Below are 13,152 nucleotides of genomic sequence, written 5' to 3' on the forward strand. Positions count from 1 at the left end.
TAGAGGCATTCAATCATTGACAGTTTCATGGTTCGGATTACACATGCTTTGCTGCTGTAAAATAATGTAGCTGAGTCATGTGTGGTAAAAGATAATACTTCATGCCTAATTTGATTGCAAGGTATGCTATTAACTACATGTACCAGTTTATTTTGACGTTGGTACTTGCAACAATATATCTTTCTTTACTCTAGCGACCTTTAGTTATCCATTAATACAACCAAGTTATAACTTTTTTACTCTAAAAAGGATATGACCAAGTTTCAGTTCTATGGCTGCACTATAGTACAAAAACATTTATATCCAATTGCAAGAACTCAGACAAAATAGCTTTCTTTATAACTTTGAATTTCTTCATGATATTGAAACACGAGGGCAAACTCATCAAAATTCTCTTCTGATATGGTTCACGACAGTCCAATTTGAACCAAAGACATGATCAATCACAGAAAAAAATAATGGCATTATCAAAACTACAATGTACCTACATGTGATTCAACTTGACACTTTGATAATTTTCAACTCCAAACTTTGTGACATTTATATCCTACTTTGATTGGACAAACCTACACCATATTTTGAAAGAACATATACATAGTATCATCATTTTAAGTATTGCCTCATGTCCTAGATTTGTTTTGGTATGGAAAGGCAGGCTTTGGGACAAAAGGACAACCAGGCAACAGAATGATTTGACTGTAATCTAGGCACTGTACAAACTGTACACACCTATTCAATAGAGTAGTCAGTTAAAGAGCTAACACCTGGTGTTTTTGCCAAAATGAAGGTTTGAAATCCTGAGAAATTACTTCCACTGCACTATCACAATATGACACAAATGACGTATAAGACATACACATGTATTTGACTTGTCTTCTGCAGGATGAATTTCATGAATGTTTTGCACACTTGTTCCATGCTACATGATTGGGACCCCAGTATTTACTGTGTCAACATCGCAAGCCTGTAAGTGTTGACTCTGTGTGCAACTAATTCATGTCCTTTGGCAACGGATCACAACAGCGTAGGCAAGGAAAATTAACCTCACATTAACCGAGAGGGAGGGAAGAAAACACTAACTTCAAAGGTGGATAAATTGGAAATAAAGGACTTTTGCAGGATTATTTTGTGGGTTGTACTGTGTTTCATGCCCAATTGACAACTTAGCATATATAACAAGACCTCTAATTGCTGAAACTAAAGAGTGAAAGGAACAAGTGTTTTTGATTACATAGCATTCATGGCATAATATGAGCAAACTGAAGCAATGTCACTCTTATGATCAATAAATGAACTTAACATTGACCACTGCAAGCACAGCTTTTGTGCAGTACCGGGCATGATTAGGTTTGAATGTTGTCATTTCCTTTAGAAAGTACTGTTATTGTTACACTGGCTCTTGCCATATTAACATTGTTTACAACAGACTAAATACAAATTAGTTCTAACACTGGCTGAAAAAAATTAACTATGGCAAAAATTTTTCATGTTTTCCAATTGTTTTGTAAGTCAATTTAAACTTGGACAAGTCGGCATATTTGACTTTTGTAACCCTGGCTTCAAGGCAATGTATTTTTGTGTACTCTGTCATGTATTCTACAATGGAAAGTTGAATCACTTACCTGCTGGGCTATAAATGATTCAAACTTACATCATAAAAATACACACAAGAGAACTACTGCATGTACATGCATATCTACAAGTAAATCATGTACAAAAAGACACATTCAATAAGTTACAAACAAAATTATTGTTGATTAGCAAATCAGCAGTATCATTCAGAAGAGAGGGAGTTAAAAACTCTTGGAGGAAAAGGAGCTGTAAAAACTAGGGCTGGGTACCGGTACAGAAAATTCAGGTCCAGGTCCGGTTCAGGTCCAAAGGATTAGGTCCAGGTCCGGACCGGAACCTGGACCTGATGCAGTATGACTCATACCAATGGTCCATTTTACTAAAAGAAATCTGTTTGGTGGAGTATTAGACTTACACTGGCGTTTTAAAACCATACAACGCTAACTGCACCTGTACGATTGGCTGTAAAACTTGGTAGAAATTACTATAAATTCTACTCTACTTCACTCTTGTTATTTTCTTCCATCTGCAAGCGCTAAAATGTGTGAATGCCTGATAAAATAATCTGTTAATTTTCGAATCGGTCCAACATCCGGTCCACCTAATTTTTTCAGGTCCGGTTTTTCTGGACCGGTCCAATATGAAAAACCGGTTTTGTACCGGTACGCAGTACCGATACCCAGCCCTAGTAAAAACACATCATACATAAGGCATACAGCATACCAGCGGCTGCATACAAGTGGCAAGTTTAAAGTTAAATTAAGTCACGCAAAAGACAAACAGCACACCAACAAATCAACAGAAGGGAGGCTGTGGTCAATCTACAATAAATGTCATGGATAACAGTTTTCAAGTTTTTTGTTTTTTCCAAAGGACCACATAGAAATTTCAGCACTGTGGATGTAAGCTAAGGTGATTTTTATTATTTTCTTTGTAGAGTTTTTAATTATTCTTTCAAATATCTTAAAACGAGGCCAAGGAAAGGTAACACATTTTCTTTTTCAAATATTGTTCCTGACTTCAACTACATGTAACTTAGCATTTTAGTCTGGCTATCCAGTTTAACATGTAATACATGTACTAGTAGCTCAAAATTGAATACACTGTATTAAGAATGATACCAAAGTTCATGCTCAAGAAGGTTATTTTCTGAGCACAGAATGTTGTTGTTTTATTTGTACTAGTAGGAATCAAAATGTTATTCTAGATAACAAAATTGCAAAAGATATAACGTTAATACTGTTTGGATGCCTATCACTATGTTGTTCTGAAAACCTATATCCATGACATTTCATGTTTGGTTATTGTATTAATTAGCACCTTGTCATCGTCAAACTCAGAGTTTTCTGACCCTGTGGCAGTCTCGTACTCCGACTGGCTTACGGCGTGAGAGCTCATTGGTTCTCAGGGGTAGGCCGGCATGTGCATGCAAGTTCAGTGGATAGAGCCGATTCCTTACAAATGTGCCATGCAAGAAGGTAAGCAAAAAGGTAGCTAAACCACCACCTGTTAAAGGAACAAAATAAAAATAAAACAAGCAAAAATTAATGAAAAGAATATAACACTAGTTCACCATTATCCGTGAGGTAACCTATATCCGTTCTACTTACAAACAGGGAATTTATTGCATTTTTGTTAGGTATTGCAGTTTGAAACCACCGTCCTTAATATCCCTAAATACCCGAGTCTTGCATGCAACGGATAAAGGTTACCCCGCGAATAAAGGTGAACTAGGGTTAATAACTTCACCAAGACTGTATATCAACTTAAAGCCACCAGTATTACATTTGGCATGCATTACTAGTAATCGAGTGGAGTAACACACCATAGATAAGGGATAGAATTTTGTACTACAGTTCAAAAGAAACTGTTAAATCTTTCAACAAATTCAAGGCTGCCTGGCATGCTGTGATAGAAACACACAAAATGTCACCTAATAATTCACAAATTCACAATAAATAAGGAATGCAGACAATGTTTATTATACATTCCTTCATGATATAAAAAATTTAGCAGAGTGGCAGGTTGACAAACTGTTAATGCTGGTTCAGTCGATAGGGACAAATAAACATACATTTTTTTCAGTTTGCAGGCCTAAAATACAATTCGCAAGACTGGAGATCTCATGCTAAGACTGTAAATACAACAGAAAGGAGATGTGGCTACTGACAATCAAGTTGCAGTGTTTAACGACTTTAAACTGTCAAACATTGAATGTAAAAATTCAGAATCAAGAGGAATGAACAGTCTGAAAAATTTGTAAACCTTAAGTTTCAAAAGAATTTGGCTTAAATGAAACTTCAAATGAAAATTCAGAGTTTCCTGACACAGTTTTATCAATGGATTGCAACCCGGGAAAATGGTACCGTTGTAATCTAGCCATGCGGATCATTAATGTTTTAATAACATGCACTAATCAACAATATTGACAGGATAGGTAGTTAATCGTTGACCAAACAGTATGTGGCAAAAACAGAATTGAAAGCTTATAATCTGCAACACTGTTACACTTTGTTTGTATGATCATACTTAAACAACTTTTTAAGAGATTTTTAGAAAGTAGAAACACTGTTGGTCAGTTCTTTAGCAGTGAGCACTCAACCATGACCACGGCAAATACCCGACAGGTCGTTCCAACTCTTACCTCCTTAGTTTCTTGATCTTCCATCTTTCTGGCAGCCAGGTGAGCTTTAAGACTACAAAACAAGTTCACACCTGTGTCATCTACAAAAGATCATCTTTCCGGGGGCTGAAAAACAAAGATGAGAGAGTTTCGTCACTTGTTGCCTGTCCCCACCGCACACGATAACCCTCGTTACGTCAACTGACCCTTCCCAGTGTTGTACCTGTTTATTGTAACCAAAGCATTTGATCACGTGACACAACAAAATACACAGGTGTGGTGTGCCACTATTGTTGTCAGACAAAATGGAAAATGCTGGTCTTAAAACACACTCTCTGGGCTCGAAAATGGCTTAAAAAGTAAATTAAAGACTCAGTTGGATGTTCTTATGTGTAACAATGTTTGAAAAATGGGTGAGAAAGGGTTAGTTTTGCAGAATTTGTGGTTAAAAGCCCACCTGGTGACACCTGCGTGACTGTCCCACACCGCTTGGGACAGTTTAAATATGGGTCAAAGTTCACCGAGCATGCGCAATAAATCCAGGCAACATGGCGGCGGAAATGTGACTTTTTCTCGTCCCGTTTCGAATTTTACCAAGTTTTGCAGATTATAGAAATAAGGTACGTCTGTGTTTAGCATAGTTTGCACCACAAGGTATCAGAGATGTATAATATTGAGTCAAAAGAATGTTAAATTTGCTCTGAGCTTTGAAATATGAGGTATAAGTTGTCACGATGACGCACCACATAATGAGGAAGGCTATTTCCGATAGAGAGTAGTGATTATTATAAGTACTTGTGTCGTCATATATCGGCTGGTTTGGACAATACGACAGAAAATCAAGAACAAAAGGAAACCAGAACTGTGCCTGAAAAGGTTACAGTGACCTGGGGTATTTTAGTTACAGCGTACTAGCATTATTTTGACTTGGCGAATTTCAAGTATGATATAACGTTAACGTAAGTTTTTTTGGAATGCTTGAGCTACAGGAATCCTTGACTTGTTCTGAGGACAAGGTCAAATGGATATTTTCTCAGTGGCCTAAGCAGAAAATTTACGGGCTCTTTTTTCATTTTGTTTATTTGCCTCGTGCGAAATAGAATTATATTGCTAGTAAGTCATATTGCAAGACCTGACAATCAACATACATTTTATGTGTCTACTTTCTGTTAATTTATGATGTATTATATGTTTTCGGTAACATAAATCAATGCTGCAGTTTGACGAGAAATTATGTGTAACTTGATTCATAATGTGGTAACAATATTTACATACTGTTAACCTCGAGTCAACACAGCATTCCTTTTTGTATCCATGCTGATTATTTTTTGTAGAGCTCTTAAGATATTTTTGACACTATATATATACTTGATTTTATTTCTCTACAGCAATGGACAAGATCTTGGAGGGAGTGATTTCGTCCGACCACCCAGATAAGGTGAAGAAAGCCCTCATCGGCAAACTCCTTCTCACAGCCAGCAAGCCTATATCACCCGAGGATGGCAAGGCAATCTTTTCCCTGGCCACACACTGGAACCTCCAGGGAGAGACCCCATTCATACGCAGTGTCGGCATGCAGGTCTTCCTCGCGTGGGGACACCACCACAAGGACATCCTGGAGGAATTCTTCGACATCAAGCTTGTCCTGGGAGTCCTTCGTGGCTCATTCACCGCAAACTTCCCAAATGAGAAACTCGTACTTCTGTATCTCTTGGAAGGTTTGAAGATGTTACGGGGAAATCCATGCCTGCTGCAGATTTATAAGATAGTGCAGAGCGATGCCTTAAGGTTGGTGCAAGACAGCGGCAGTCTTGAGGTCTGTGTGGCACTCAGTAGTCTTCTTCTCGAGTTCAACCAGTGTATACCCAGGGACACTGTTGTGAAGTTCTGTGAGGAACTGGTGAAGAGGATGGCCTTATGGAAGAGCCCGGAAAATGAAACAAACTTGAAGGACTACATACAGAATGTCACGCAGGTGTCAACCTTATTGGGAGTAGTATGGAAGAAGGACCAGTCTGCTTTGTTGCCAAGTCTCAGGACTGTGTTTGGCATGATATCTGCGGTCGAGGTGTCGAGCGAACCGTCAGTCGCGCTTGCTTCCATCGTTCCTCAAGTCCCCATCGACATGTTGGCAGTCATTACAAGGAGCGTTGTAACAGATCCGAAAGTCCGCGATGCAAATGTCGAAGTGTCTCTAATGAGGATGATTGGTTGGTTGAGCTGGCCAGTGGCAAAGAACATCGACCAATGGCTGGTGGCCTTTCTGAAGAACTTGGCTGCAGTGCAGAAGTACACACTGCTGATTAACATTACAAAGGAGAATGTGAAAAAGGTATAATTGATTATTTTACGTACCCAATTTTGTAGTCCATTCAACATAAAAGAGATTCAGAGTTCAGACTATGATGTCTAGTAAGCTGCAAAATTGAAGTATGAACAGGCTTTATATAATTATAAGACAAGTTATTAGTGTTTTCTGGATTTGTATTCTTTGTGAAGTCATTTGTTTGTACTATAACATAGTATAACATAGTACATATACAAAAGAATATTCACTCAGTGATACTATGTTTGATTACAAATGTTTTGACAACTTGGCATATCTGATAATACTATTACATGCAACAGTATGAGTAAGGCTAACACTGCTTGAAACACCATTTGCAAATATTGTATATTCAGAAGTTGTTTATTTTATATGTATAGAGATTAACTCCATGTAGTATTTTGATTTTATGTGCTGACAGTAGAGCCTTTCTGTACTTCCTTGCAGGTGTTCAGCCGCCTGTGCTACCCTGTAGTACGGAACAGTGCGCTGACCGTGCTGTCTCACATGCTGCTCAGTTTCCAGCACTCACCTGAGGCTTTCCATCAGGTGGGCTCTGTCGTATGATTATTTATGATAGGCACGTAACACATGTACAATATTGTTTTAGCGTTGTGTTCTTGTCAGATGTTGTTGACAATCCACAAAGAAAAACATTGTATAGGTACAATGTGTAATATAGGTCTTCCTCTATTCTATGTGACATATACATCTGTCACTTGTTTTGTATCACATTTCAATAGGTACTAAGTGATACAATGTATTTCACTGAATATGATATAATGATAGTCTTATTATAATAAAAATCTTATCTCTTCAAGCTGCATACAAATTTTTGTTCACATTTCTTAAACAGTCTTGAAAGCTCCAAGTCATCTTCACATTGCTGATAACTATATCTATTTCCTTAGATTATTGGCCTTGTCCCGGAGATGATTGTTTTCCTGAAGAAAGAGGACACCACATCGAGTCTTGAGTGCATGGGAAGGCTGGCAGAGCTGGTACACTGTCTCATCTACCATCACTCAGGCTTCCCTGACCTGTATGAGCCTGTACTGGATGCCCTGAAGGTGAGTTTATTTTAGTATATGAGAAATGGGGTAAACTTGCATACATTTTCGTTATCTTCATTTCTAGCATGGATGCCAGTCTGTTTCCAGGGTCTGTACAGCCCAACTCCAATAGGCCCCCATGAAATTCTCCAGCAGACACCCCTGAGTTAGACCCTGAGATTGGGCCGGGATCTGGTATCTAGGCTTATTTTTTTCAGGATATTTTACAATTTTTGTTGTACTATCAGATCAAATACTGAATACTATATTATTATATTCAGTATTTGATCTGCAATGGCAGGAGTCCATCTAAATGAACAGTGTAGGCACCACGTTTTCATCAAGTAAACCATACCCATCATTATGGCAAAGTGCTTGTGCTTGGGCCCATTTTTGTGGCCAATAACCATATTTGAATCTATGCATAACATTTGACTGATAAGCATTTTCACAATGACATGGGAATTACGATGTTAAAATTTGTTTCACTCCCACTTGATATGCCTCTAATTTCTAATTTCTTTCTCCAGGGTTTGAACAAGCCCACTGAAGCTATGGTAAAGCTTCGCCTGAGCCAGTCTGCCTGGACGTCCCAGAGCAACGGCCTACTGAGCTATCACTCCAAGTTCATGCCTCGCTCGGAGACAGGGAAGACAGGCCTGATGAACTTGGGGAATACCTGCTACATGAACAGTATCCTACAGGCACTCTACATGGCTGATGAGTGAGTCCTGCACATTTCTGTGGGAATTCTAAGGGATTTTGTCTAGGGGTTTTGGATAAAGGGCCCTTCTTTGCTTTTTTTTCAATTCAGTTCAATTTGGAGCCTTTATTTCAACTTGATGGCCTTTATGCCTTCATTCTCTTGAAGTATGATATACATTTGTAGCTTTGTAAGAAAGATTGTCCTTTCACCAGGAAGTAAGTATACCTTCTACATATTTTGCAGCAAAGATCATGATAATGTGACATATACTGATATGTGTTGTACAAACTCTGTCATGCTGTTATATTGTAAGATGGTTGCTCCTGAACCTACAGCTAATCTTGATGTGTTTTCAGGTTCCGGATGAAGGTACTGAGCTACGTGCCAAACGGTGCTAAAGGTGTTCTGGCACAACTACAGGATGTCTTTGCATTTCTGTCTCACACACAGGTCAGTACAAGGCTTATTTCTTGACTTTTCTTTTGGAAACATGTGTTGAATTAAACTAGATGTTGCATGGCCTAAACGTATTCTGTGTTGCTAGTCAAAATGGAGGGTTTGAATAAGACTGCAATACTTTCAACTTTGAAGACGTTAGATGTATGCTACAGTTGATGCTTTGGTCACAATTGGCAAAAGGGGCCTGGCCGGGCAGTTAATGGGTTGTATTTTGGCACTTTTGGGTGTGGCCCGGTTGGACACCATGCGGCCAGGGTATTTTCAGGCCATTAGCTACAGTTTTAATTGTGAGCACTTGGGGGTTACTCCTGTGATATCTGGCAGTCCACTGGGACTAATTTGTATCTTTGTGCAAATGTCACCAAAGCATTTCTTATATTGTTCTGAATGAATCAGAGATCAAATCATGAATTTTTTAATGATTTTGCAGAGGACAGCCTATTCCCCATCAACGTTCCTCCACACTGCCCGTCCCCCATGGTTCACTCCTGGGTCCCAGCAGGACTGCTCCGAGTTCCTCAAGTACCTCCTGGACAGGATTGATGAGGAAGAAAAGGCCAGGAAGAAAGCACAGGCACTCTTGTCCCCTCAAGACCAGGCCCACCTCCCGAGCAAGATGGCCAAGACGGAGGAGAATTGTCGTGATGACGCCGGAACGCCTCCTCGCAAGATGAAAAGTGTTCCCGGGGCATCCTCATTGTCCAAGTGCCAAGAAGTGCCAAACTGCAACAGGGTTGCAGTCTCAGGTAACCCCACAGTGGAAACGACCAGCCTGACTGCTGTAAAACCAAAACATTTGCTCAGTCCACGACCAAACGCTCCTACTATTATAGAGGAATGTTTTGGAGGCAAGATGATGTCCAGTTTCAGATGTTTAAACTGTGGAATTGTGTCCATTAAGGAAGAGCTCTTCACAGATTTATCACTGGCCTTCCCAGACAAGGACTTCAAAAGCCAAGAAGGAACCCCTGTTGAAGTAACCAATGAGAACTCTTCCTGTGAGCTGACACCCAATCAGGATTCATCTGTAGTGGGGGTAGCATCCAATCAGGTACAAAGTACACCTCAGAACTCGACCAATGACAAACTACCAGTGATGAGATCTGCAGGAACACAGACTGAGGACTGTGCAGAACTAGAAGACAGCCCCTTGACTTTAGAAAACCTCCTGTCGTATTTCTTGGCCCCTGAAACACTACACGGTGATAACAAGTATCAGTGTGACAGGTGTGACAGTCTACAGGATGCAGAAAGGCAAATTAGGATAAGCCACGCACCCTCTTATCTCATTCTCACTCTCATGAGGTTCTCCTTTGACATTAAGACCATGCGAAGGAAAAAGATTGTTAGAAACGTACAAGTGCCCTCTACCGTTACGCTCCCTGTATGTAGTATAGACTCTGGTGATTCCGCACAGAGTGCTATTCAGGAAACCAGCGCAAATTACAGCCTCTGTGCTGTTGTTGTGCACTCTGGAACATCGTCTGAGTCTGGACACTACTACTGTTACGCCTCCCACCTGCCGTCTAACCAGCATCAGGTCGCCATGGAAACTGACGCACAGGAGGATGATGGGAAGGTTCTGCCAGGACAATGGTTTCTCTTCAACGACAGCAGGGTGTCGTACACGTCTCTGGACTCGGTACGGAACATCACGGAGAAGTTTCCGAAGGACACCGCGTACGTTCTCCTGTACAAAAGGTTGGGAGACATGGAGGGAAACCTTGCGGAGGGGAACGGTGTGGCTGAACCCATCCTGAGGAAGGACCTGTTAGACACCATAACAAAGGATAATGCACTGTACCTGCAGGCAAGTATATTTAATTTAGTGCCTGACGTTCAGTTGTCAGTGAAATAACTAGTCTTCATGTTCATATTTGAGTTTCAATTGTAATAGAAAATGTATTACAATAGAAGCCAGTTAATTGCACAACGGAGTACCGCACACTTCTGTTAATTGAACGGAATCCCCAAATCCTGTGGTGGTGCGGTGCAGCTGGATAACTTCGCTTTGTTGCACCACCCGGATAATTGCACGAAATCTGCTGGCAAATGGGATGTGCAATTAAACAGCTTCTACTGTATCTATTTTTCATTAAAACATTCATGAAGCTGTATAAGAACAATTGTTGTACGATACAGTAAAAAAGTTTTGTCCTCAAAATATTGGTGTTTTACACTTTACAATTAAATTCGTCCCAATGCAGGAACAGGAGTTGGAAGCTCGAAGCCTCGCCCTGAGACAGTCGCAGAAGGCGTGCACCTCTTCTCTCCCCTTCAGGAACCAGGACGACGACAAGAACAACCCCCCGGGAAGCTGTGGGGGCGGGGGAGGGGGGTTCAACATGCCCTCCAACAGATTTGTGTTTTAACAACAGTTGGATGATGGGGCCAAGCATGCTTCCTTGTGGTACACATTAAGTCAATCAATCTCAGTCAGTACATGTAGTGTCTAGTGGCACATAGCGCAGCAAGTTTACTTGCCATTTCAGTAGCGGGTATATTTTTACATTAAAGGGTTGCTAGCCCTTTCTTAGCTTGAGGCATCTCCTCAAGTGTAAGATTCCCATTTATGTCCCTTCCAAACAATTGTTGCAACCCCAACCAATATGCTTTTCCTAGGATTTAACCAACTGATTGGAGCCAGAAACTCAACTGTGAGGCTGCTACCGATTGAGCTACAGGGACATCCCATCTCAATCTGTAGTTCTGAATAAACCCCTTTTGTGTAATCACTTCCATAACATATTTCAAAGGTTAATCCTTGGAAAGTCAGAGTTCATAATGACCCATCTACCCATCATGCTATGCCTCATAACTTTTAGTTGGCAATCCAAATAAGTTTGCAATGTTGCTAGAATGGTATTCTTTCAAATTTGATTAAAGAATGCAAGATGTACATCCTTGTTTTAATATTTTGTTCTGGATAGACAGTAGGTAGGTAAGATACTTGTATATTGACTTGTGTCTTATTTTATTTACCTGTATTAAATATAATGATTCCAGTCTGTTTAAGACAGGTAGATCATATAGGGTTAGAGATGGAGAACTTGTCAAACATCTAAAGATTAATACAAGTCCACATTACACATGCTATAGTCCATGTACCAGTGACAAACTGTAAAGCGCTTTAAGTTTGACAAGATTTATTTTACTGTATTCTGTAATATGGTGCTGAATTGGCCCATTTCAGGTAGTTGAAATATTTCTTTTGCATTCAGTTTTATCACCTGTTACAAAATCACAAACCTCAACATTTAAGTTACAAACACTTTTCCATAAGTGATTATTTACTGTCGCACCATGACTTTCAGATTGCATGTCGATAACAGTGAATTAATCTGTGCAACAGATGTTGTGTAATAAAAACCTGTTTAAAACTAAGTCTGTCTCAATGGTGTCATATGTTCACTTTGTGGATTGAAATTAAGGATATGCTTACATTGTAGTTACACTGTAGTCTGTGCATATAGGTTAACTGACTTTATAGTAGTAGTTAGTGACCAGAAAATGTATATGTATCATGTAAGATTCAAACAAGTCTGACAGAAAAACGACCAACTGAAATGTATACAAAAATACAACACATCTACTTGGAGATTAAGTTATATTGGCATGATCTTTCACTGGAGACTACATTCAATTTGGATATAAAATCTATTTTTTTTTAAAATCTGATAAACATGTGAAGAATGCTGCCTTGCTCCATCCAACAATAATTCACAGTGTAAAGAAGCATGGATGCAAATTTCAACAGCTGTTTTTTTGCTAACTATATAGAGAGTGACTCTCTATTTTGGTACAAATAATGCACCAGGTTTCTTCAACCTATTTTGCTTTAGTAAAGAAGATTTAGTAATTGCATACAAAATAACACCCAGGGCAACAAAATTAACTGTTTTATTGCTTTGATGTACAGCTATGCTAACGGCCCCCTTTCCTTCCCTTGGCTTTGCTTGGATCAGGCAGTTTGAATGGTATAGGCAATACAGCTATCTTCTGTATCTCACCCATACTTCTATCAGGCTTCCTGCTCTGAACATCACAGCCAATGGCTCTGGTTAATGTCAGCAGCCTATAAGAGGGAGTTAAAAAAGGTATATTAGCATTCTGATACATGTACCATAAATCCAACCACCAGACTTGGGCAAAATGCAAAACAAAATCCTGGAAAGGATAAAACTCAAGCCAGTCAACCAGTTGCTTATTGGTTCAGTTGAGGCACAGCACATATTATCATCATCATCATCACCACTGCTTGTCAGTGCTCTGCACCGAGGCAGCCTTCATTTGTCTTCAACTGTTTTTTGTTTGATACTGTCCTCACTAAAACAATTTTTTTTTTGTTTTCTATCTAGAGGCTTCTGGTATATTCAGATACATTCACTGAATTTCTGTTTACAGGAAGATATTG

General features: G+C 39.6%; 2 protein-coding genes across 16 annotated transcripts in view; one reads left to right on the plus strand and one right to left on the minus strand.

The window, feature by feature from the left end:
* The window catches only part of LOC118419940 (anoctamin-4-like), a 26,857-nt gene extending 22,089 nt beyond the window's left edge, over positions 1-4,768 (minus strand). For 5 of the 14 annotated variants that reach the window (XM_035826612.1, XM_035826621.1, XM_035826620.1 and 2 more), the window contains exons 1-2: positions 4,217-4,483; positions 2,893-3,078 (exon numbers count right to left, since the gene is read on the minus strand). In XM_035826612.1, coding sequence (XP_035682505.1) covers positions 2,893-2,970 — 78 coding nt within the window. In that variant the 5' untranslated portion in view covers positions 2,971-3,078; positions 4,217-4,483. Of the gene's footprint in view, positions 1-2,892; positions 3,079-4,216; positions 4,496-4,652 lie in introns of those variants that run through there. The other 9 variants (XM_035826616.1, XM_035826618.1, XM_035826617.1 and 6 more) reach the window with 7 other exon arrangements.
* Positions 4,691-12,122, plus strand: LOC118419942 (ubiquitin carboxyl-terminal hydrolase 38-like). 2 transcript variants are annotated; one of them, XM_035826627.1, is made up of 8 exons: positions 4,691-4,815; positions 5,584-6,527; positions 6,969-7,070; positions 7,433-7,591; positions 8,104-8,297; positions 8,636-8,729; positions 9,169-10,548; positions 10,946-12,122. In XM_035826627.1, exons 2-8 carry the CDS (start codon positions 5,586-5,588, stop codon positions 11,108-11,110), a joined length of 3,036 nt encoding a protein of 1,011 aa, XP_035682520.1. In that variant the 5' UTR covers positions 4,691-4,815; positions 5,584-5,585; the 3' UTR covers positions 11,111-12,122. The 2 variants fall into 2 exon arrangements, with proteins under 2 accessions (XP_035682520.1, XP_035682521.1); XM_035826628.1 differs by lacking the exon at positions 4,691-4,815 and adding an exon at positions 5,012-5,154.
* Positions 12,123-13,152: the final 1,030 nt, after the last annotated feature.

The sequence above is a fragment of the Branchiostoma floridae genome, chromosome 7 (assembly GCF_000003815.2).
Source record: "Branchiostoma floridae strain S238N-H82 chromosome 7, Bfl_VNyyK, whole genome shotgun sequence".
NCBI lineage: Eukaryota > Metazoa > Chordata > Leptocardii > Amphioxiformes > Branchiostomatidae > Branchiostoma > Branchiostoma floridae.